The 26068-nt window shown below is 42.3% G+C and overlaps 1 protein-coding gene across 1 annotated transcript in view; it reads left to right on the forward strand.

Moving 5' to 3' along the window:
* ARHGAP6 (Rho GTPase activating protein 6) overlaps positions 1-26068 on the forward strand; it is a gene marked incomplete at both ends in the record, with an annotated part of 331990 nt that overhangs the window by 256794 nt on the left and 49128 nt on the right. Inside the window, one exon of the mRNA XM_084275292.1 lies at positions 11272-11431. Within this exon, the coding sequence (XP_084131418.1) occupies positions 11272-11431 (160 nt within the window). The remainder of the gene's footprint in view (positions 1-11271; positions 11432-26068) is intronic.

Genomic DNA, 26068 nt, shown 5'->3' on the forward strand with positions numbered 1-26068 from the left:
GGGTAGAAAGTTCTCAAAGGTGTTTAAAAAAGCTGCAAACTAACAGTGCGAGGAGGTCAGGCAGAAACCACCGAGTGCTCCTCGCTGTGCTCCAAGGAGCCATGGCAGCTGCATCCAACACTCTTTCAGCTGTTCCTAACAGGGAGAGCTTGGGCAGCTCCAGTCAGTTTTGAGCTTGCACAGCCACGGGGGAGAAGTATTTTTGAGGGGACACCTGCCCCTTCCTCATCACTCCTTGCACTGTCTCAAGACATCTCCAGAATAAGAAGCAGGGAACCCGGTCACGACTTGTCAGTGTGAGTGGGCTTTCCCCTGGGCTGGGCTCTTGGCTTGCTTCGAAGCAGAGGAAATTTAAGAGATCAAAATTTCTCCCCTAAGATTCATGATGTCTGGCAGCGGTGTCCTGGGAGTCAGCTGCTCCAGCTGGGCTCTCTCTCAGAGGCTCAGAACAGAGCTTCAGGGCGAGGACATTATTCTTACCTTACTCTTATTTTGCGAAGCACTGGATTTGAGTGCTTAATTCAAATCTGCGTTGATCAAATATTAAAGGACACTGAAGAAGCAAGGGAACTTTATTCGTGTTCCTTACCTGCTATTTATCTCATACGTAGTGTGATAGAGGTAAGGTGATGGAGATCGTATGCTGAATGTGGTGTTTGTTTGCGGTGACATCGGGTTTAACATGCTTTAGCTATGTTTGAAGGAAACAGAACAGCTTTGACGCAGTGGGGGAGAAAATTGGTACTGCTGACCACTTACCATGCTCTGGAGATCTATCGACAAAGTGAGAGCCCTCAAATAATGTTTGTTTTCAGACCAGTTTGATGACCTTGCCTGTTTTCATAGTTGGACCGAGAGGAATGAAACTAAGGAATGAGAAGTGGCGTCACATTTTTAAACTGAACTGCATAATTAAGCTGATCTGTATGTGAGTGGCATCACCAAGTGGCTGGCTTTGAAGTCAGTGGTGACACTTTTATCCTTTTCTCTATGATCTGTGCATGAAGGCTCCATAACCTGGGCAGTTGTGGGCAAAATACTCTGAGGGCAGTGGCGCCTTGAAAGCTGATGGCAGGACAGCTGGGGCTGCATAGGTTCAGTTTGGCAAGCAACAGTTTCTGTAAGCATCAGGTTTTATGGCCGTGACTGTGTTACTGTTGCATTTTTAAATTCGGGTTAGCTGCGTTGGAGAAAGTAGAGACCAAGAGCTGTTCATCTTCTGGCTCCGTCCACGAGGAGCTTGTAACTCTAGCAATTGTTTCTGTTTTTCATAACAGTGGGAACTTTATGGGCTATTTTTCCCTTTCTCTGTCCAAAGTAAATGTGCTGCTTAAAAACAAAGAAAGAAGTCGCGGACTGTCTGGCAGGCACAGAGTTTGAACTCGGAATGCCTCAAGTTGGAGGGGCAGTTTACAAAATGTACCTTTCTCCTGAAAATTGATGTTTCAGCACTGTATTTATATTTGCTTGGAGCCATTTTACGTTTCTTGCTCTAGAATGCCACATTTTTTAACAAACCCCCGTGTTAATAGACAGTGCTGAGTGTCTAGGTACTCTTCAGTGGTCTTTCCAGGTATGTGCACTGATCCATCAATCTGACCTGTAGCCATATATATATATATATATATATATATGTATTCAGAGTAGGTTGTGTAATTCCAGTGAAGCTGAGGTGGCTTCTTAAAATATATTTAAACTCTTGTTTGGCATTTAACTTAGTGGCAAGTCAGCAGATTCTTCTGTGCAAACAGGATATTTTTAATAAGAAACGCTGAAGTAGCGCATCTCAGTAAGCTGAAGTGCTGTCCTTTGCTGTGCATTGCAAGAAGAGAGCGTGCGCTGTTTCGATAGTTACATAGATGAGGAGTAATGGCAGAGCCACATCTTTGCACTCACAATATTTTCCCTAGTTGTCAGACTTCTTGTATTTTCCCTCCCTCTCTAAGGTTTTCCATTGAGAATTGTCTTTGCAGGGTCTTCAGGAGAGTGACAGAGTCACTGAATCACGGAATGGGTAGGGGTCAGAGTCATCTAAACAGCTGCCTGTCACGGTGGGTAGAATTTGATATGCCAGATATTTAAAAAAAAAAAAAAAAAGGGTGTGTGTGTGCAAAACAAAACAAAGCAAAAAACAATCCCAGTAAACCAGAGTAGATTGGTTTAGCGCTGCAACTCACTCAGTGGTCCAGACTGCTCCTCAGCTGGCTGACATCCATCCATGTAGGACAGGGTGGCGCTTGTATGAACATAGTGTGGGAGCGATAAAACCAAAACTGAGAGTGTGGAGTACTTGTGCAGCAAGTGAAGTGAAAGCTCCTAATCCCTAAAAGCTAATTCTTCATTTCCCACGTGTTTGAAATGTGCCTGCCCCTGCCTCCTGGAAGCATGCGTACCCTACATCATCGCTAACACCTCAGCACTACTGGCTGGCGATACAAACTCATGGCTCAAAGAAAACATCCTGAAATAGGAAAACGGCTCCTACAGCACCTTTATTTCAGCCCAGGTTGTGAAAGAGAGAATGTGTATGTGGGAGCAGACACGGTCACGGTAGGGAGTGAGGGGGCAGTTGCTGTTGGAGGTGTCCAGGTTGGCTGTGAGAGGCAGCCATTTGTATGAGTTTGTGGCACAAGCAGTATCCACCAAGATTCAACACAGTAGTAGGGGTGGATGTTAGAGTAGTCAGTATCCTCCTGATTTAGGGCATTTGCTTGGGATAAGGATAAAGCCTGTTTCAAGCACTTGCTCTAAGCCAGGTAGCACAGACCTTTTCCTGAGTCCAGTGTCTTGGCCAAATAATTGAGCGCTCACTCTGCTTCCAAATGTAAATATTTGGAGATTTCTGGCATTTTGTTCCTATCAACTAAATCACACTCACCCCTACTCTCCCCCCAAGAGAAGAAATAAACCCTAGAATCACACAGAATCACTAGGTTGGAAAAGGCTTTTGAGATCAAGTCCAACCATACCTGTCTTCTTTAAACTTAAGCACGTCATCTACCAGACTTTTAAACACATCCAGGGATGGTGACTCAACTGCTTCCCTGGGCAGCCTGTTCCAATGCCTGACAAACCTTTTGGTGAAGAACTTTTTCCTAATGTCTAATCTAACCTGCCCCGGTGCAGCTTGAGGCCATTCCCCCTCGTCCTGTCACCTGTCACTTTGGCAAAGAGACCAACACCCACCCTTCTCTACAGTTACCTGAAAGGAGGTTGTACAGTGATAAGGTCCCCCCCGAGCCTCCTCTTACCCAGGCTAAACAAACCCCAGCTCCCTCAGCCGCTCCTCAAGGTTTGCTCTCCAGCCCCTTCACCAGCCTGGCTGCCCTTCTCTGGACACGTTCCAGGGCCTTGATGCCTGTGTAAGTGAGGGGCCCAAAACCAGAATTGTGTTCCAAGCAGACCAGGGGTGTAGGTAGCTAGAGTGGCTACTTTCCACATGCACAACAGATTTGGTTTTCCGTATACCAAAACCCCTTTCTGTAAGTACCATCAGCTTATAGAAAGCACTGTTTTGAACTGCTTGGAACATTAAGAATAGGGGTTTGTATTGAGTTAAGTATTAGTCAAATCCCAGTTCTTGGAGTCATTAAATTAATAATTTTATTTTCCTTCATGATGAGATTTTGGCTGCGTGTTCAAGCCAGATAATGTAATCTAGATGTATCTTAGAAGCTTAAAATTCATGAGGTAAAGTACTCAAACTTACATTTTTTGCCTTTTATACAATACTCAGACTGATAGGTTTTTTGCGTGCTTGGCAATTACAGTCTTTGCTCTTTCACATGCATTCTGTCCTTCAAACAGGAGATACTTCTCTCTAAAACATGGCAGGGTTTTTTTTAATGCTGAACATAACAGAAATAGATGCCACTCTGGACTGTTCAAAGCACTGGCTGCACTCACATTAATACTTAACTGGAGACAGAAATGGTTCCTTGCTGTGCTGTGCTAGCACAGACCTGTACTGTTTCACAGGGGAATCGTGTACTACTTCAGGACCAGAAAAGCTACAATTAGCACGTGTGGCTGTAGTTGTTTAAATTGTTTAAATGCATTTAGTGTGTAGCTGTGGCCTTCTGTTTTCCTATGCTTAACATTAATCTCGTTAGGCTCAGGAGAAAGAGCACTATTTCGTCTCCAGAATCTCATTGGAAATCTTTGCCTCCAGCAAGAGCGCAAGGTGAATAGATGGCATGAATGGATAACGCAGCCTGCAGTATCGAGCAAAGGTTGTCCTTGGGATGGAGCCCACCCTTTCCTTGACTTGGAAAACTCAGGGAGGACACGAGAGGACATGCCATTCTTTGGTCTGTCACGGCTTGTGGTTTCTTGTTTGGCTTCACGAGCAGTTGAACGCTGAGGGCTCTTAGGAGCATGTTAGTGTTGGTCGCAGAAGCTGGAGCGGGGTCTATTTAAGGCAGCTTTGCCACTAAAAATAATACTCGTGCAGCTATTGTATTTGATTTTGGGTCAGCTGCCTTTAGCTTGCAGGGTTCACGTTATTCCTCCTTGAAGCAGGAAACTCTTTTAACACATGATAAAAACATAGCACCAACCTCTCCAAATATACAGTGTATGAACTTTTATCCCTTTCAGGATAAGAATTCTTCTCTTAATCCACACAGGCTGTCCCAGATCCCTTCTGTTGAGATCGATAAAACCTCTGGCTTTAATAGCATAGCCCATTCCTGTGGTCTGCCATGGTTTAATTACTGCATTTCAGCTTTACTAACAAAAATGCACAAAAATCTGTTTACATGAAGACTGAGAAAATTTAAACTGTGTTTTTATAGTTGCATCTAGGCTTTCTAAGGTGTTCTGTCTCTGTTTTGGCACCTCCAAAAAAGCACTTGGCCCCTTCTGGTTCTAATTGTGGTGCTCCTGGAGAAATTCCTCTGAAAATATTGATATCTGCTGAAGTAAGAAATTCAGAAAATTTGTACATGTATTTTGATCCATTTTGATGGAGCTTTCTGTCCTCTGGAGATTGGCTTTTTGGGATGTGTAAAAAGTTCAGTACAGAGTGGGTGTGTTTGGGATGAATATTTTGCTAGGCAATACCTTTGTACATCATTCATGTTTATTAATGTCAGAAAAGGAATGAAATAAATCTCCGCTACACATCAGTTTTTTCAAGAGAATGCTTTTTAAATATTCTAAACATGAAACTGTATCCCAAGGCATTTGGAAAACTTGGAGAGGTTGATTGCAGAAGAACAGGAAATATTTTCCCCTTTATTTTAGCAATTTTAATACTGCTGTGAAAGCATGATCATTCTTCTGCTCCCTGTTTATCCTTAGACTAAAGTTAGAGGGACTATTTTTTTTTCCCCTCCTGATAAATGGAAATCACCATTGTAATATTCTGAAATGTGTTGTCTTTACCCGGGTGTTACTCTTGCAGGATGAAGCATTTCTGCTGTGGGTGTGATCTGTGCCTCCCCTGTGGGGCATACCAGCTTTCTAGAGTACCCCAGGGGTTGTCTTGCAGTACCGACCACAAGTACATGGGTTTCCAGTCTTGGGAGTGAGACAGGATGCTAGCTGGGAGTGAGGAAGCGTCTGTCTTTGGCAACACCATGGCTATATTAATTGCCATTAAATAGTTTTGATATCCAAATCACTGCTTTGTAAAGTGTGATCTGTACACCCATTACTTAATAGCCATAGGTACAGTATAGCAGGAGGTAAGGCAACTTTAGTGCAAGGCTCCAAACTCCAGTGCAGGATTTTACTCTCTTCCCATATTAATAATTTTGCTGCTGACGTCAAGGGGAACAGGATGTCACCCTAGATAACAACCTTAATGAAGTCAGCCTTTCTTAATGAAGATTAATTGTCAGGGCCCGTGCTTTCTTCACCCATGTTCAGCGATCTTCCTCTGAACACTTTGATATCATGCAGCAAGTCTTGTGCTCCTTCGTATTTGGGAGTAGGCAGTCTGTCCTTAACTGCACATAGAGCTAAAATGGATATTTAACACAGTTCATTTCCCCCTTGTTAATTCTCCTCCTGTCAAGAGCAGGGTAATGTACACTAGTTTCGTGTGATAGAGTATCCAGCTGCACCCGAGCGACAGGCTTCCGCTTCAGAGCTACTTTTGGTTCCTACTAACGGGAACACCAGGGAAGTGAGGAAGAGAGGGATTACCTGTACCCACAGTGACACTGGGAGAGTGTATGCCTGACAAGTCTGAAAATAATTTTAGAGAGAGCAGAAATAAATGATGAAAGGTAAGCGAAAGGTTCATAAAGTGGCAGTGGTGTGCAGTTTTGTAAAGTTTAAAGAAGCAATTAAGCAAACAGAATTAAGATGATGTAATGCTATATTTGCCATGTTATTTGCAATGTAGTCTTTTTGTATGCAAAAATGCTGAATTTCTTTACAGTGCAGACTCATTTAAATACAAGCACAGAGCTAAGTGCTGCTAGGGTAGAAGAAAAACAACTAGACATGATTGTTTTTGATCTTAGCGGTTTCAAATGGATTTGAGCAAAAGACTGATGAAAAGTAGACAGCTAATCTGATAATGGCATTTACCTAAATTAGTTCAGACTAGAGTCATTAACGATAACAATGCAGGAAAGATAAAAATTGTTTTCTCCATCTTGCATTAAAATTTCTGTTATCTAAAACTGCCCTCTGTGTGTGTGTGCTCTTACTTCCCACCCTGTGCATCATCCACATTGCTCACTAAAGATTGAATCTCTGTAGAGATCGTTGGTCATTGCCCATAGACTGGCAACTGCAGTCAGGATTCCTTACAGTAGTTGTCAACTGATCTCTGCATTGTACAGAGGACAGGAGAACAAGGCTTCACTAAAAGACTTCTGAGAGACTGTGTGGTGGAAGCTCAGGAGAAAGAGGTCAGGTACACAAGAATAGTCTGCACATGCTTAAGAGTAATTTAAGCACATACTGTTACTTAAGTCAGGATGTACCACTTTATTTTGGAGGTATTTAACAAGCAACCCGTTAAAAAAGTGCTAGAAAGTATATTACTAGAACTGTAGCCTGCATCTTATTTAAAATATCCTTATCACTGTGGACAAGAAAAAACAGGTTATTCAAAGGTACAAGATGCAGTTAGGCAGTCATCTCCTCTGCTGAGTCATCTGTGCTGGTATTGTAGTTACTGACTCAAGAACTTGAAAAGATGCTAGTGGGATGCAGCTGAAGCTGAAGAATTGTGAGAGAAAAGAAGTGACTGGTTGGTAGAAGTCACCAGAGAAGACTTTTAGTCTGGTTTGTGGAAGTCAGTTATGGAAGCACCCTTCCAGTTAGCAGTTTGTATCCCAGTTTGTTTCCACTCCTCTCTGGTGTATGTTGTCTTTTTTGTTTTGTTTTGGGTTTTTTTATCTTTTTCTTCTTGGAGACAAAAGAGCCATTTGCAGGTCATATTCTAGACCTACAATCTAAATAATAGAGAAAAAGCTGTGTATGTATGTCTGAACACATATGCAGGATATGAATTTCAAAACCTATCTTCTGCTACTTGTAAGCTTCTGCAAGGAGCTCTGTCAGGTTGATGTTGAAGTAGGCTGGTGAAATATTCCTCGTCATGTAGAGAGAGAAACAGAAAATATTCTCTGTGTCTGTCCTGCCCTTTCCCTCCTTTGGTTGCCCCACAGAGTGGAGAATAGCTTTTGGCAGATATGACTGATGGAATTGCTCCAGCACCCATTCTCCAAGGGAGCTTGACTTTTCTGGATGCCTCCCAAGCCTGGTTGACTTTGCAGTAATTTACAGGCTGTATGTAAAGTTGTGCAGTGCCGTAAAAGGAAGATGAGGGTTTTAATGTACCTTGTGTCATGCAAAGCCTAGGAGTCTTTGACTATATTAAATTATCAAGTACTGTGCCTTGGCTCATAGGAAGCAGTGATATTTATTTGCCAAACAAAACAGACTTTTTCAAGGAAGCTTCTTTTTCTTTCTTTTTAGCCTCTCACTTCTGTAGCAGATTAGGAGATTCCACTGGCCATAGCACATGATCTTCCAAAACTATTTTAGTTAATTACTCATGTGTTCTATTAGCATATTAAAACCCTATGTTAATGTGACCCAGCAGAGATTTTATCAAACCCATCAAGTGTATAAGAGGAATGTCTTCTTCAGTGCACAAAAGCTGGACAGAGTGATTCCACATTCTTTATCGCCGCGCAGTGACCTGTCATGGCGTTGGAAGGTACAGAGCTTGCATTGCACTGTTTTTAGCCAGGCAGGGTCAACCCAGTGAGCAACAGGGACGTGCTGGGAGCTTGCTGTCTGCCAGACTGGAAAACGTGGTTGGAAGCAACAGCCCTTATAATCTTGGAGGGGGGGGAGGGAGGTTGGGGCTTTCTTCTTTTGCTTGGTTTTAAACCCTTGACCTATTAAAAGAAACCAAGGTGGGGTGTTCCCATATTAAGATAAAATTATCCCGGGTAGGATTCCTGAGCCAGTGCTGGTTCTCTGCTCATATAAAGCAGCACTGCTCTGTGCAGAGAGCCTTTAACTGGCAGAATACTAAGTCAGGGCTGGACCACAGCTGGTGGTTCAGCTGGTTTGGCTGGGCTAACAGTCTGCCCAAAGAAGCTGTGGCTGGTTCCTTCCTCAAAATGTCCAAGGCCAGATTGGATGAGGCTTTGGGCAACTTGGGCTAGTGGAGGGTGTCCCTGGCCATGGCAGGGGGTTTGAGACTAGGTGGTCTCTGAGGTCCTTTCCAACCAAAACTAGTCTGTGATTCTGTGGTAATAGTTGAGCTGCAATATTGCAGTGGTACAGCTCACTGCCTACCTTGTCGTTATGGAGCTACCTCAGAGATAAGGCACAGTTACCTCCAGAGTTAGATTTGCCCTTCATGTTTTTTATTTAAAAAAGCAATGATTTGTGTGTCCATGTAAAGTTCAGGTAAGGAATATTTATTTTACTTGTGATAGCTCCAAAAAGCCCCACATACCTCCATCTTCATTTTTGTGCTCTAGGGGAAGGGGACATGTCCTAGACAGTTTGCAGTGTTCAGTATTATGTTACCTCAGCACTGTCCAATGGGATCCTTTTTACTTCCTATTCCTGTTTCAAAATTAACTTATCTCTGATTTTTTTTTATGGTAGACATACCAGTGATATTATTGTTGTAGAAACAGAGAAGATAAAAAGCATCCAAACTCTATCATAGAGACCTATATTTCTCTGTGTACTGTTCTGACTGTGGAACATTTTATGTGTTACATGTTCATGAGGATTGAATTGCATACTTCTGTACTTGTAAAGTTTCTTTTGCATTATTGGGGATGGAAAGGAATTAGTTTCTTAGTATACATTGTCTGGTGGAGGATTCTGTTCTTGATCACTTTTATCTATAAATGACAACAGCTTTTACAAAAATGTAAATGTTTACTTGCAGTTTTGCAAATAAGGTTTATGTGACTCCTGCTGCTTTGGTTTTGCCTTAATTAAGCTAATCGTCTTGACTCCTGTCACCGTGCAGACCTTTAGTTTGAGATTACTAAACCTAGCTTGCACTAGAAAAAGAATAGATGAAGATGCAAAAATTGAAGGAGAAAATTCCTATAGTCAAATACTGAGCTAGCACAGGAGTTTGCATATATGTCCCATGTATATATAAATGCCATAAAGATATTTAGCACAGCACATGCATTGAGTATGCAGCTCTGCAGTTGTTCACAGTGAGGTAACAGGTTTATCTGTGATGGTTGCCTAATGATGTACAGAAAAATGCCATGAAAAAACTTGCTGTGATGAACTCAAACATACCTTGTACATCATAAGGAATGGTGCTTAGTATGTAAAGCCTTTGATCTGTATTGCTAAATGGTGCTGCATATTTGTGAACGCTTTTTGTCTTGTGTATGTGAATACCCGTGTGCCATCATGGGCACACATATATAGGTGCATGTGTGTGTATACACAAATGCACGTGCAGGTGTGCACATAGATGTACATGTGTATAGGCAAAATATGCACAAAGGTGTTTACATACAACAGGATGCATAGCTGCTAAGTAAAGTAAAAATCGGCTCATGTTCATAATAAGGAGCTTCAGCCAATGTCTTAAAGCCAGTGGACACCCTTTGACTGCAGAGGTGTGTGCAGAACAGATGAGGTGTGAGTGAATGGCAAAGAAATGAATGTGCATGGAAAGTGCAGGTGTTGAGATTCAAAACTGAAGGTGAGCATTTAAAACAAGAGGGAAGTTCATTAATTTTAAGCCTGCCATGTAGTGATTAAGGGCAGGCTGGTGGATTTCACTTTATGGCTCAGCTGATGTACATCAGAGGGTTTTTTTTCCATTATCTACAGCTGCATCAAGTTGTGCCTACTGACGAGTTGGATGTTTATTTTTTAACATGTTTAGAATGAAAAACAAATTCTTCTGTCTTTCTCTGTAGTGCTAAAATGCACTTTGATGATGCTTTGATGAATTCTGGAGTTCTTGCTTGAAGTTAATTGTCAGCTTTAAAGCTTGTCTCTGTGCTTCCACTTCTTTGACTGATGATTGCTTCTCTCACCCCAGCTAAATACTAGCTCAGAGAATAGCTTTTTGTGTATGTTATCACAGGTGGGAGATAGAACAGCTAAAGCTTTTGATTTGCTTTCCAAGCATAATTGGTACCTTACAGAGATGTAGCATATCTCATGTTGTTTTCCTGTATGAATTTTAACGCATAATGTTGTTGTTATGGCTTTTCAAAAATGTGAAACGGCTTTTTCTTTAGCTGATCATAGTCTAAACATCGTGTCGTCAGAAGGCGGGGAGTGGATGTGTCAGAAGAGAGAAGGGGCTCTGCCTGTGTACTCTCTTAGCAGCCTGATGGAGTGGGGTTAGCGGGTTGAAGGAGATAAGGTGTGTGTTGTCCACGGACCTGTGGAGGTCTGCACATGTGACTGACACTTTGGGGAAAGGAACAAAGTGATGACAGCGCTGTACAAAGAAAGAAAACTAGGAAAAGCAGACAAGGGTGCTTCCCTCCCCCCGCCTTTCCCCCTTTGTGCTTTATGGTTACTGGAATCCTAATGTTTTTGCAACAATGCTTGATTAAATGGTTTCAGAGAGAGCTGACTTTTTGGTTTGCATGTCTGTACTCCTTTTAAGGAATGCTGCTCTTAAGAAAACAAAGATATTTGAAAGGTTAGAGATGTCCAAGAAAATGGCCTTTTAGCAAAGAGGACCTGTGTTGTTTTCTCTTGCAGTAAAAGTGATGGTTCTGTTTATTAAACTGTGCATACCATATGATGCTTCATATTTTTCCATTTGATTTCCTGTAGGGTGATTTCACTTGGAACAGCATGTCAGGGCGCAGCGTTCGGCTGAAGTCAGTTCCCGTTCAAAGCCTCTCGGAGCTGGAGCGCGCTCGGCTGCAGGAAGTAGCTTTTTATCAGTTACAGCAGGACTGTGACCTGGGATGTCAGATTACTATCCCCAAAGGTAAGGGCTTGATAAAGTGTCTCTGTTCAGATTGCTGAGCCACTGACTTCATATCACAACAATAACGGGGAGAAAAGACTAGATTGTTTATTCCACAGATGCTGTCTTCCGTTTAATGTCTGTTTAAACATAGTGGCTATGGAAAAGTGACTAGTAATGTTTGTCTGCTCTGGCCAGCTCAGGCCACCTGAAGTGGGAGTGTCTGATCAAAGACAGATGTCAACAGGGTAGGTAATCTAAATCAGACCTGTTCATGCTAGGATCTCTTCATAGCTGAGAGAAAAAGGCTTTTCTTACATTTCCCGACATGGAAAAGTTATACATCCATGTAGGTCACATAGTTTATACCATGGAAGTGGTTTTTTTTCTCTGCATTGTATTGGCTCTGGAGGAAGCCAACCATCACTCATCAGACAGATGGTAAATTCATTTGCATCAAAAAAGATTAATCCTAACCAAATTTTACTAAAGACAGTGGTGATTATTTCCTAGGAAACAAGTTAATTTTTGGTGTTAACCATTAAACTCCTAAGGAACCAGAGATTAATTGAAAGGGTAAAGCTCAGCAGTCAGAATCCTGATGCAGCATGTAGTAGACCTGTACTTAGGTTACAGTGGAAGAGATCTAAATCTCACTAAGACTAATGCAAGAGTTTCCATTGTTTCCTGTAGGCTGGCAATCAAGTCTAGCAAAGACTGTTGTGCTATGATTGAAGCATCTGCAAATCTGGCTTTTCTGTTGTTTCGTTCCAGTTGTTGTATGCTTATAACATAACAAATAACAAGGAACCACTTAATTCTTACTCTGGCTGTGAGCAGAGGTACTCTGTGGCACCACACACACCAGACCAGGTTTTGAATGAATTAAAATTAACCAGAAAAAAAGTTGTCAGATCAATGAAAACAATGGTGTGGAGAAGAACCCTTGTGAAAGACATCAGCTTAGTATTCATCAGCTTTTTAAGATCTGCAGAAAACTCCTGCCCAAGCAAACTAAATCCAACTTACCAGTTACAACACTTTGTAGTGAGATGGATATGGTCACCTTCTTTTAAGTTCTTCTGTTCAAAAATGCTCCCATCAATATGAAAACAATTTTACAGGACATTCATATGAGCAGCTAGATCACAAAGGGCACTGCAATATTTTCTGGCAGTCTGAACTGCTACTGGCTGTTCCAGTGGGAGATGCATATACATATGTGGAGGTAATACCATGCAAGACAATAGAGTATACATATTCATATTCAGAAACTAAGCTTCAGAGAGTATATACTATTTTTGGCTTCCCCTTGCTGTTTCCTGCCATGAAGGGCCTAGCCATCTGGGAAATCCAGGGTCTCTTCCCAGTCAACCCACCCTCCCTCTGCAAGATGCTTTGGAGCCACAGGCAACTTGGTACAGTGCTGCCAGCGCTTGCAGACTAGGAATTGTTGAATCTTTCAGGTTCACATCACACACAAGAGAAGTGTTTATTTTCACAGCGTATATATACGTGGGTAAATATATTATGTGTAATTAATTTTAGATATGTTGAGTCTGAAAAGTATAATTTCATGCTTAAAAACTGAATCAGAATAACACAATCTGTGGTCCAGCATCTTAACATAAGAAAGTCACTTTGCAAACTCAGAAACATGGGTTCCAATTTCATCTGTGGCTGGCCTCATCATGTCATGTATCTTTTGCTTCAATTGAGAAGCTTCTCATTTCAGATGAGAAATTAGCAATTTGGTTCTGTCATCCAGATTATATTTACCAATGAGATTGTTTATAAGAGGCATATTATTTCCTATCTGTATACTTGCTCTGAATGACTCAAGAACTTTTCTGGTCCTAAGGTAATTGTTGTAGTACCATCTGTTGAAGGAAGTGAAGGTAGTATCTAGAATTAAGGTGCATCTTGTATTTAACTGTCCACCCTGTTTTTAAATCTGACACTAACTTTGGTGTACTGCAGTATGTGTAAATAATAATCATTCTGTAACTCCATCACGCTGCATCTGTGCCAGCGCTTTGGTAGGACAATAAGAATCTTCTGTATTCTTAAATTAGTACAGTCTAGGCCCTTTGCAGAGGCTCTTCTGAAGTCCACGTAGAGTTCCAATCTCTCTTGAACGGCGTGGAATGAAAGCATGTGGTAAATGGGTGCAGGTAGCCATCCAGTTGATTTGCTAACATCCCAGGAATGGGAGAATTTCAAGTTTTAGCGGTGTGGAATGGGCTCAGGCACACTGGTTATGCAGGAATGCAAGTACCATAAAACTTCAACGCAACCATTTGTGCCTCAAGTTAAAAACAGACTGAAGGCTGTTAAACTTTAGAAAAAACCCAAAACCACAACCCAAAAAAGCCAAACATGATGTGTAGAGCTGGGGGAGTTGTCTAGGTCTGGAGAGGTCCAGGTATGGAAAGATGTGCTCTACAGCTTCTACTTCAAAAGACAATGCTGCATGAAAATGCTCAGGAGCAGAGGTTGGTGTGATAATCTATGTATTAGAAAATACAGAAAGTGGTTTTAAAGTTGTGATTCTTTGTGTCTTTTTGAGTGTTCTTCAGAATTTTTGGATGACTGACATTAGAACATGCTTATGCCTGCTGGGCACTTGCTTCCTGCAGGCACTTGAATAATTATTTACTGGCACAGGTACTTCAGAAAGTAAAAATTCACTGTTCTTGGGTGGCAAGTGTTTGTGCCAAGCATGGTTGCCTGGAAGTGAAGACAGAAGCATCAGCCGCGTCTTTACGATCAGAGTCATGCCGCTGGTGGTTCTTGATAATGTTTGCATTGCCCCATGCTCAGAAGCCTCCTCTGTCACAGCCAGGGCAGCTAGTTAGTGCTTTGAGGGCACATCTGGCTATTTGCACACTTGTGCAGGAATGTGGAGAATGTAGTGCCTCATGTAACGCCTCTCCTCTGCTGTACTGCAGCCATTACCCTTAACGAAGCACACTACTGACGCCCCTTGGTTACATATCCTGTGGTCACAGAGGGGGGACCACCTCCCACAGGAATTTATGTAGCCAGCCTGTCATTTAAAATACGCTACGGTTGCAGTGCAGTGGGCAGTTACATGAAGTCAGATTGATCAAGAGCTGTTACATGCATGACAGAGATGCTCCAGGTTTGCTTCTTGCTCTCTTGTCTTTCTGCCACATATCTGTCTTCCAGATTCTGTAATCAATGCCTTTCTCAGCTCCCCTGTCATTCTCTCACCTGCCACCAGCAGCCTCTAAGGCAAGAATCATTTATACTGCCTCTGGATTAATGCCTTAAGTTGCAAGAGGTGATGGTTTCTGAACAGAGCGTTACACAGTCTCTCTACCAATGCCATTACTCTGTGAAAGACTTTAAATTCGTTGCCTGATGTTCTGAATGGTACAACAGTGATGATTCTGGTGAAATTTCTTTACAGCTGCTGTTTAGAACATACTGTGTTTTTCTTATTTTCAAGGAGGTCAATCTTCTCTTTGTAATGGGAGGAATTAAGCAGCCCCATGATGAAATTCACTGTAGATGTGCACGTGTCTTGGTGACTTCCCAGTTGTGTGTGTCTTTGTATGCAGGGAGTGAGAAAAAAAGGAACCTTCTACACCATGTCTTCATGGAAAAAAAAAAAAAAGTTGGGAGGCTTTTTCAATGTTAAACAGGGATCAAAGCAAGAGGGGAGCTCCTTTTTCCCTCCTTTGATCGTAGGCTCCATGTAGCTCTTTAGCAGAAGAGGTATTGAATGGAGCTTGTTTGGAGCAGGTTCCTTAATGCCTCATGGTTGTAACTCTCCTCTCTTTCAGGGTCCTGTCCCACTTCACTGAGCTGGTGTTTGGGAGCACTGTTAGGCATGGCAGGGCTTTGTCAGTTAGAGCAAAACAGGGAATTGGGACACCAGCCCTAATTCAACTCTTCAAGCATCTCGCTGGCTTTTAAGCTACAATATAGGGAATTGAATAGGACTTGGGAACTGGGGATCACACTGGCACTTGTCACCTCTCTTTATGCAAGAAGAGACTGACTTGACAATGTCTCCCATAACATCCTCATTAGCAAGCTGAGGAAGTGTGGGTTGGATGAGTGGACAGTGAGATGGGCTGAGAACTGGCTGAATGGCAGGGCCCTGAGGGTTGTGGTAAGTGGAACAGTCTAGTCGGAGGCCTGTAGACAGTGGTGTGCCCCAGGGATCTGTGCTTGGTCCAGTCTTATTCAACATACTCATCAGTGACCTGGATGAAGAGACAGGGTACCCTCAGCATGTTTGCTGATGATACAAAGCTGAGAGGAATGGCCAACACACCATAAGGCTGTGCTGCTATGGGCAGGCTGGAGAGTTGTTGGAGAGGAACCAAATAACAGTTCTCTACAGTGCTGTGTCTTGGGGCTGCCATGTGCCACAGAGCCAGGCCCTCCTCACCTCTGTGAGAGAGGCCTCTCTGCTGTCATTGAAATGGTGTGACAATCACTTTCTGCAGAGTCCAGCTATACCTTGTTATTCCTGTTAGGCTGGGTGAAGTCCTGACTTAATCTGAGATTTGTCCTCTCCTGACATTGATGTTGATGATAGCTGCTGCACCCCTGAGGCACTTTTCCTGGTCTCGGTAGTGCAGGAGCATAGGAGCAATAAATGTTTTCTCATACAATTGTTTACCTGTACAATGACAGGCAGAAATTTGGCCAAGATCTCAGATGGAAATAGCACCTTTGCTTCTGGTCTTCTTGATGGCAAGGTTTTGACTTCTGATCTACCATTTTGTATAGAAATGGCCACATCCAAGTCACCATGTCTCAACCAGGTTTTGTGTTTTACAGGTTTTCTTATTTGTCGTTGTTTTGTCCCTTCCAACCACACAAGTGGGACACGTTTTCTTCATCGTGTCAACAAAGAATGATGGAAAAAGGTTGATGTTTTCACATGAATGGAACTCCTACAGTTCCAAAAGTTGGTTGGTTCATTTTCTCACTAGTAATACTGTCCTGTGCTGTAGCCACACAGGCAACGTTGCTGCACAGTAAGCATCTTGGTGTAAGTAGGTAGATGGGATTATTACTGCAGTAACAGTCTAGCTGCCTGCATTGTCCTGGGATGCAAAAGCAACAACTTGCAGGTGTGTCTGTGAGGCAAAATAGAAAACTCATGGGCTGTTATCACATCAAGTGCAATTTCCGAAACTCTGGGAAAGGGCTGTGGCTCACAGAGGATTTCAGAGTAGTAAGCACGTAGAAGTCTTGTGGGTTAGGAATTTCCCCCAGGGAGCTTCTATCCTCCATCCTCTTGCCTCTACCACAGCCAAGTACAGATGGACTTCTTGATAAAGGAGAAACACTGATGCTTGGAGTTTGGTCTGGGGAAGCAATTTTGTAAATGCTGTTGACTACCCAAAAGTATATATTCTTCCATTGCATTTCTTTGAAAAGTAGAAAAATCTGAGGGCATTTCTGGACAAGCACCAGAAAACAGCTGCATTGCTACTCTTGTCTGTTTAATGCTGCTTTTACTTCTATAAAGCAGAGGTGTTGCCAGTGGCACTTGCTGCCATCATTAGCTTTTAGAAGAAACCATTCCATGTATTCCTGCCCAAACCTCGCTGCTAGGGTGGGACAGGTGTTGGTAGACACCCCTTGAGAGTAGGGGGTGAAGACATCGGTCCGGTGAGGAAGAATGGGATCTTAATAGATGAGGGGGAAGAAGTAGATAAGATTTTCTTCTTTCACACAGGATTGTTTTACCCTCTTCAGAGGCTTTGCATCTGTATTACAAAAGCGTGATGTGTGTTGCCAGTCGCAGTTACTTATTTTGCTCTTTGTGGGTAGATGATAATACATTGATTCATACTCTGCCTCCCACGTTGGGGGCAAAGGCTGCCTGCCTCGCAGTTCCCACTACTGTAGGAATTAAAAAGCCCAGTAGGCAGGTAATTGCATCGCTAGGTAGCAGTTTTCCCCACGCTGGGATGGTGCAATTGTTCAAGCGCAGTAACCGAGAGCACACGCAGCCCAAACTGCTCCCTTCTCCCTCCCCGCCCTGTTAATTGTCAGGCTGCAGGGCTGCTTCTGAGAGCTGCCAGGCTGAATTAGCGAGGTGCTGTCACGGCGTGGGCATCACTGCTGCCCACCCAGTCCCACTCGGGCTCAGAGCCGACTTCAGGCACCGAAGAGAGAGAACAGGCATGCAGAGCCGTATCTGCCAGTCTCCTTGCTTTATTGATTGGTCTTGACAAGCTCAGGGTAGCATGTGATTACTTATTAAACAAAAGTTGTGACGCTTTTTCATATAGATCACCCTGGAGATTGTTGTTTTACTGCTGCAGCTGAATATTGCAGCGGTATATTTGAAATCACCTGCTGGGAAGAAGTGCCTTTCATGGGCTGATAATAAGAAAAGGGGGAGGCGTGTTTATCTTTCAGCTGAAATGTGGCCACTGCAGTTGGACCTGTGGATTCTCGTGTTAGAGCTCCAGTGATGAACCGAGGCTCTGTTTTGATGCAGACCAGAAGACAAGAGGCTCTGGGTGAGTTAGGACAAGGGAGCGATGAGCAGGATCGGAGACGTGTGCCTTCAGTAAGTGGAGGGGTCAACCCCCGAGTATCTTTGCGATGCAGAGGAAGTGGTGACCATCAGGTTGAAGCACAGTTGATACACAATCATTGTCCCTCAGTCCCAGAAAAGTTCACCAAATCAAAAGACCTTCTGCTTTTAGGAAAGAGCTGTCCCAGTGATTTCTGGATGGAAATGTCCCCTGCATCCTGTAATAAGAATATGGGCTCAAAGAGTGGATCATTTTATAGCTGTGTTCAATTTTAGTTTAGCAGATCTATTAATCTTACAGAATTGATGAGGCCTCTTGATACACTCATGTTCATCCTTAGAGAATGACACATTCGTGGTTACTCTTGAAGATGGGGAAGGTGAAGATACTGAAAGGACTTAGGATCAGGAATCACAGATGGTTCTTATGATAAAGAAAGTTGTGGGGCTAGTCATTTATGAGACACTGAGGTAGAGGAAGGATACTTAGAAAAGGGTGTTCTCCTTTATTCTCCCAAAAAGGGGAAAGGAATGAAAATTTATGCTGAATACTCCTATTAAAGTTTGGAAATAATAATTTAAGCTGTACGGAGTAGAATTTGAGTCAGCAAGGGGAATATATTATCTAGGTTCTGCACAGACCTTCACAGAATATCATTGTTTTCCTTATGAAATATTTTTGGTTCTAACATCCTAAATTATTTCAGGCCAGAATTTCAGCTGTGAGAAAGGTGATATAGGAGCTTTTATTTGTGTGTGCACTATACCTGATTTCAGAGCCTTGTACTTGCTTAGTTTAGATGTTCTACTAGGCTGGAACCTTAGAATTTATGTTATTTTTCATGAGTTATGATTTTCTTGTAATTAATCATAATGAATCCCAGTATTAAGCCACACTTCAGTAGAATATTACTGGGATGTTATCAAACTTCATTTTTTTTTTGTAGGAAGACTATTAGCACAAGAATTCAGGCCTGTAACTTGAAATTGCCTTGGTGAAATATCTTTATTCCACTTCAAGGTATGAGATTGATGTATTGAGGACTGAATGCTGAGGTTAAGTGGTAGACCAGGACTGTTAACAAATCAGATGCAGCAGATTGCGGTGCATGCAGTAGGTTGGGTTGAGTCCAGGACATCCATCTCTGATGAATTATCTTGTTTTTGTTGGCTTGGGTCACAAGCTTAACATTATGTTGATGTAGTGTTTGGGTTTTAACACGTGCCACATACCAAAGTACATTTACACCTTGGTGCAAGTGTTGCATATGTTTACTTTGTACCTCTTTCTCAACTATTTTGGAGTGAAAATCTGAAGGTGAGCCACAGAATTTGTCTTCATTTACCAACTCTGACAATAAACACGTTACCCAGATGTTTTAGCAGGTGTACCAAAAGTAATAAAAGAGATTAACTGCCTTTACTAAAATGAGTATTTACTGTTTTGGTGCCACCTATGACAAGAACGTATGTCCACATAACTAGTTACTGTTAGCAGCAACTAGGTCATGCACAGTAGTTCCAGCAGTTGCAGCAAGTGTGGCACTCTCCGGAGGAATTTATTTGACTTACCGGAACGTTTCGGGAGAGAGAAGGTAATCCTTAATTTTACTGCCAAATCTCTTAGTTTTAATTAATATAATCTAATGCTGGGTTTGGAGACCTAAATGCAGTCCCAGTCATTTAAGGGAAGATGCTGCTTACGATGCTAGCACGGGTGCCCTAGTACATGTTTTGTATACAGGTTTTGTAGCCAGTTCCCCTGGGTGTGTGACACTGAGCATCTCCTCTCATGAAGTGGGCTTTAGTGTCCTTTACAACTTGCAAGGTGAATTTGAGGGAGTGGGGCTGGGTGGGTGTGTGCATTCAAGACTGGGCACTGAGACAGTCCCACCTCCGAAATGGAAGGGAACATATATACACAGCTGGGCTTTCTGAATTTTATTCTTCATGGGTGCACTTTGCCCCTAATATGTTCCAGTTTAGATCTGAATAAAAATGGGAATTCAGTGGTAATGTGTTCTCTGCTTCTTGTTTATTTTGGCAGGGAGTAGCTGTTTGGATTTGTTTTTTGCTTATGTTACTCGTCATTGAATTTCATTATCCTTCATCCTTAACACTGAGAGTGACTGTGATTTTTATCTGGACTTGCATTTTTGTGAGGGCTCCAAGCTGCTCATTGTTTTTAATCACTGACCACGTTCTAAACTTTATAGGCTGTTGTAACAGTGGAAAGCATCTAAATAAACTATAGGCTATGCTTTGTGGAGCTATGGGATTATGGACTGGATGCTTTTGAGTGCCTTTTAAGTGAAGAGGCTTATTACCACCCTCCTTAATGCCAACATCTGCTAGTTCTCATATAAATACTGTCTCTAACGTAATCCTGAGAAACCATGGATTTTCTTTCAATATAGTAGTTTTCATGAAGTTTATATTAAAGACAAGCAAGACCATGAGCTAAATTCTGCTCCTGTGGGCTACATGAATAAATCCTGGATACGCTGTATCAGGCTTGGCCAGGGATGCAGACTGTGTACCTTGCTGATTTTTAGATGGAAGCTCCCCTCTCTCTTCTGCTGGGGAGCTCACTGGGCAGGGGTGCTGACAGGCAGGAGTTTTTCAGGGGGTATCACAATGACAGGAAGAGATTTGGCTGAATCTCCAAAAGTGAATAGGGAAACGTTGCGATCCACATTTCCATGTAGAAATGTCGTAAGACGTAGTTACTGGATATGGAATCATGACCGGAGACCTTCATTATTAGGATAGTTGCTTATTTAGATGCTGACTGTTGTGGGTTTGGGGTGCTACCCTTAGAAATCCAGGTCCAGAAAATGCTGCATGCACACATGAAAAATTCCTAAGGGAATTTCCTTAATAGTACGCCTGAAATAGCTGTTGGCTGTAAGTACGTATAAATAATTTCAGTATTTTCTCTGCATTGGTGTCCTGTGTGGAAATCTCATTTCTGTTTTAAAATGTTACTTGTGACCATTGGCCATATGGAGAGGTTCAGATAAACAGCATGAGTGAACCAGTGTTCGGAAGAGAAATGCATGTACAGAGACTCTAAAACACTGTTTTGCAAAATTAGATGTAATGGATTGTCTGCTTTCTAAATCTTTGTGAGAACAGTAGTGTAACAGAGGTATTCTTGATTGTGTTCTGCCAAATCTGTCTTTAGCACTTGATGTAGTACCAGCCCTTTGTTTCTGAAGACTCAATTAGGCTGTCCTGTGCTTTGCAAATAATCCACAGAAGTGTGTGGTGATTCTGTAGTGACTTAAGATTTTGTACTTTGCCACAATTCAAAGCCAAAGAATAAATACCAACAACTGTATTCCATGTGAGAAGCTTTTGAAGCTTCATCAAGAATACTGCCAGTACAGCATATAGTTTCTGTGAGCTCTGCCATGTGTACTCTTCTGCTGTACATCTTTTCAAAAATTCGGTTAAAAATCAGGTTTATTTCTGTTACTTATATTTCTCCTTTCAAGAGTGAATTAGGGAGGTGTTTCTGATGAGGAACATGTGATTCTATGATTTCTTCTTGCCTTAGGTTGAAGAGTTAGTTTCTAAAGTCTCTTCCAAGGCCTGGCTTCAGTGGAGTTACCTGCTCGGCACCAGAAGTCTATGTCTCTAAATACTGTCTAGGAAGAATAAGATGACTACTGATTTATTTTATCAGAGCTGTGGTACTATGTATATCTTTGTATCAGGCTTTTACACTGAAAAGGCTACCTTGAGATTTAATGGAGCCCTAATCTCCTGTTGAAGGTTTTTAAGAATAGATTAGATAAATGTCTGTGTGACTCTATTTCTGTGCAGGGAGTCGACCCAAGTGTTCTCTGCAGAAGTCCTCCTGCCTTTTTATCTCTGTGGTTTACATTTTCAACACCTGTTCCTTTTTATTAATAAAAAGGTAAGTAATCTAGATGATTGATGATACAGAGGATATATAATTATTACAATTAAACATTATTAGAAAGGAGATCTGTGGGTCATTTTTTCAAATGGATAGCATCTCAATTACTGGGGCCACCAACCCGTCCAGTGAGACACCACCTGCACCTTGATTTCACTTCCTTGCACTAAAGGCTCCTCTCTCATTTCATTTCTTCATCAAGGCTCTGAGCAGGAGTATTGTGGATTAGTTTAATTAGCCCCGCAAGGAGCAAGTTACGAAGGCTGGTTAATTTTCTTGCACAGCTCCTTTAAGGTGAAAGTCCAAGGAAAGACTTGTGTGAAGGGCTCATAACAGTAAAGCAGTGGTCAGAAGACAGTGAGGACCTGGATGCCTCAAACTACCTCTGTGATCAGCAGTTGGCCTCCTAAATTCCAGAGAGCTGACAGAATTTCCTTGTCATTTGAAGAGCTCAACCTGTGCTCACTCCGAGAGCGACCTGAGGGAGATGTAAGGAAACTCGGTTGCTGCTTCACCCGCCAGCGCAGACATGCCTGCAAACCCACTCATTGGTACCCAAAAAGGACAGTGCCAGATAAATACTAGCAATTTAATGTCTGGTCTGCCACTCGCCCACCCTGTACTGTGGGGATTAAAGGTAATTCCCCTTTTTTATCAAATCAAGAGTCACTGTGGCTAGGAATGGCATCAAACTACACTCCTCCCACCATATTATAAAATTACATTTTATTTCGGTAACTGATGAGGGGAGAAAGTCCATTTTCCCTTGACCCCGGTGGACTGAAGGCAGTTTTGGAGCTGTTACTTGTATTTTTCCTATCTCAAACTACGGCATCAAGGTTCCTGTTTGTTGTTTGTTTGGGGTTTGATGTTTGGATTTTTCTTCAATACAGCTAAAATATTTTCTTTTATGGTAGTTGTTTTGACGCAGTAGGCAGATTTTGACCTATTTTACCATCAGTTATGAAAGCACACCAGGCAGGGAATGGTGTTCTGTCTTTCTCAAAGCTTTTAAACCTCTTCCCATCACAGTGGTTCCTGAGTGCCTTCCATGGAGAGAGAAGGGCAGTCGCCAAGTCCCTGATGTATCATGACCCGTTTAAGTCAGGAACTTACGTACCTTTTGAGTTTAAGGAAATTCATGATGCACTGCAGATATTGCTACAATAATAAAGTTGTCTGTATTTTGTCTGGCACCTGCTGTTTCACATTATTATTTTATGAATCCTGTCTGTGGTCTCAGTGTAGCAAATACTGTCCTGAAGTACAGAAGGAGGAGTTCCGCTAATTTTGGTATACCTGGAGATATTTTGTACTTCAAATATTGACACAAGACTCCATCAGAAGTCCTTTTTCCTGAAGAAAAATGTGTAGTAAGTTACCCTTTGGCCCACCCTCTCTCTTATTTGTTTGTTTGGTTTGGTTTTAAATTTTATTTTATTAGAGTACTATGACTTGGGACTACTTTATGACAGGAAATCCTTCACTAATGTAGTCACTGAAGCAAGCAGAGCTTTGTATTATTTAAGAATCTGACTCTCACTGTGTTTGAAGAAGTCAGGTCTGACGTCCTACAACTTTTGTCTGTTCGCCCTTTACAGGGATTCACCTACTTTTTGCCACTCTGTGGTGACAGCCATAGAAGGGCATGTACAAGGGCATTTGGCCCTTCCTTTGTAATCCTCTAAAGGCTGCCAGGTAGCTTTGCATGCTTGTTCGAGTAAGTTATTTCCATCATCCCTTCTATATATGGCAGCAGCAGTTTCCCTCATCCTAGCTTAAAAAAAGGTTTGAGCAACTGTTTATTTTCATGTGAAAATGAGTTGGTTTCTTTAGATCCAGCTAAAGCAAATACCAATAAGCTCCAAAACAATTATAGTGTACTGTTCTGATTTTTCGTTTCCTCTGTAGAACTCACTGAATGTCTGTCTTCTCAGAGTTCATGTACTACAGCCATTTTAAAAGTATTGCTATGTAGAAATGTATTTAAATGATGTAAAACATTTTTTTCCTCTACAGCAGTGCCCAAATAGCTGAAAAGATTTTTCTTTTGGCTTTTCAAATGCAGTTCCCTATAGTCAAGAGTCTAAATGCAAAAAGATTCAAGAATACATGAAAAAAACCCATCAAATGTAAAGTGAAGATAGGGAACTTTATTCTTGGGTTTGGTGTTGGTGGTTTGAAAAATTCTGAAACAATTAAAAATTCTGATCTTAGAAGGGTATTTATACAGAGCATGCAGAAACTGAAGACAGGCACCCTCTTGGTATTCTCTTAGGGGTTGCTTTTGGTGAAGCTCTGCTCACACTCAGCTTTTGGGCCTGCAGCTCCCTGCAGAGCCAGGAGGGTGGTGACCTGGGGCAGGACTGGAAAGCAGACCCTCTGTGTTTTTCTCCCCACAGGGGTGGCTTGTGCTGACAGCCCCCTCCTTCCAGATGTGGTTTCTGCAACCCTGGCCTGACTCCGAAGCCAGAGCCCCATAGCCCCATCTACTAAAGTTTGGTACTCACCCTTTGAGTACGTTGCACCTGCACCTGCCCACCGGTTAGCACAAGTCCATCACAACAGAGAATCATGGAAGAACATACCACATGGTGGCTGTTGTCTTCCAACATACATACTTGGAGACTATTTAAAATCTTATGTATGCTGGAGAAGGTGTAGGCAAGTGGAGCTGAAATGTGTTTTCTTACGATTCTGCTTTCCATGGGAATTGAATAGTATTTGCTATCCGAATTAGACAATTACCCAAAATAAGTTTGGGCTATTTTTTGTGTGTGCTTTTTTTTGTTTTCTGTGAAGAAGTGTTCTTACCTATGTTGTTGAAGTCTATATCTGTATGCTGCAGTTTTCCTACATGTAACAGTTTTTGTTCAGCAAGTTGGGCCTTGACTATTTCTCATATAAATAGACCTTGAGAATAACATTCAATAGAAATGGTGCATTTTTCACTTTAAGAAATTTAATTCTAGCTTGGAGCTGCACTTTTTAGATGTGTTTTCCTAAAAGACAGGACAGTCTACTGATAATACGCTCAGCTGTTGTAAATCATAGCTTTTGCCTTCAGAATACCTCCAGGAGTACCAAAAAACTGTAATATCTGTCAAGCAAATTGTGGAGTGGCATTTTTGTGGAGTTTCTTTTAAATTTGTCTCAAAATCATGAAAAGTTAGCGTAAACTTGGTTACTAAAACTCAGGTCCCCGCTGGGATGCAGCTTTCTTTTGAAGCAGGTGAGGTTTCCAGCGGTTTTGCCTTCTAGGCAGGTTCCATGGCAACTTAGGAATACTCCCTAGGCAGATAATTCTATTTGTGTACCAGTATGACCAAATTCATACTGTTCTACATTAAAGAGATCATTTATAACACAGGACTTCAACTTCCAGCAGCTGCATCACTTAAACTTGAACATTTGGACTTTATAATTCCTCTGTGCTTCGTTTTAACAGTGAGTTAAACGCCTTAGCCCAGAGGGATTGGAGCCTGTATCTGAAGAAGATGTGCTAACCACAGGCTACCAGAGCATCTGAGGGGTTGAGGAGAAAGAGAATAAAAAGCACACTTTTGTCTGATGTTTTTTCTCAAGTGTTGGTATTGAATAAACACTGTATTGCTGAGAACATAATTTCCTGCAGAGTCAGCTTTCCCCACGCCTCACCCAGTTCCTCACCATTTCCCTGGGAAGGGTTTGGGTCAGGCAGCACTTCTGCAGAAGGCTGCAACTCTCCAGCTCTGGTCCCGCCTGTGTGCATCCCACGGGGAGCTGCAGCCCTCTCCTGAAGAACAGGCTTTTGACTTCAACTCTGCCCTTTCCCATCTGTTTCTTCTGCCATAAAGGCACTCAGCAGGAACTTCCTGGAGAGGGAGATGCTGATGCAGCTTGTTTGCTGCACCAGAGAAAGCAGCATGTCAGAGGGAAGCTGCCTCCGGACGTGTTTGTGGTACCTGTGGCGGGCAGCCCAGACCTGGCTCTGTGGGCTGAGGTGAGCATGTGTCAGACGGCTGTCACCTGGAAGGTCACAGCTGCGGCGTGCACTTGAGCAAATAGATCTTTTCTTCCATCAGCTGTAGGCTGACACAAGGGAATGCTGACTTTCAGTCAAAGTGAAATAAAGAGAGCGGTGTAAGCCATAAGGAGAAGCATTGTGAGAAACAGGGAGATAGTCCAAGCCTTCTGGAGCTGGACTTGATGA

Source organism: Gallinula chloropus (assembly GCF_964237585.1).
Source record: "Gallinula chloropus genome assembly, chromosome: 1".
Taxonomy (NCBI): Eukaryota; Metazoa; Chordata; class Aves; order Gruiformes; family Rallidae; genus Gallinula; species Gallinula chloropus.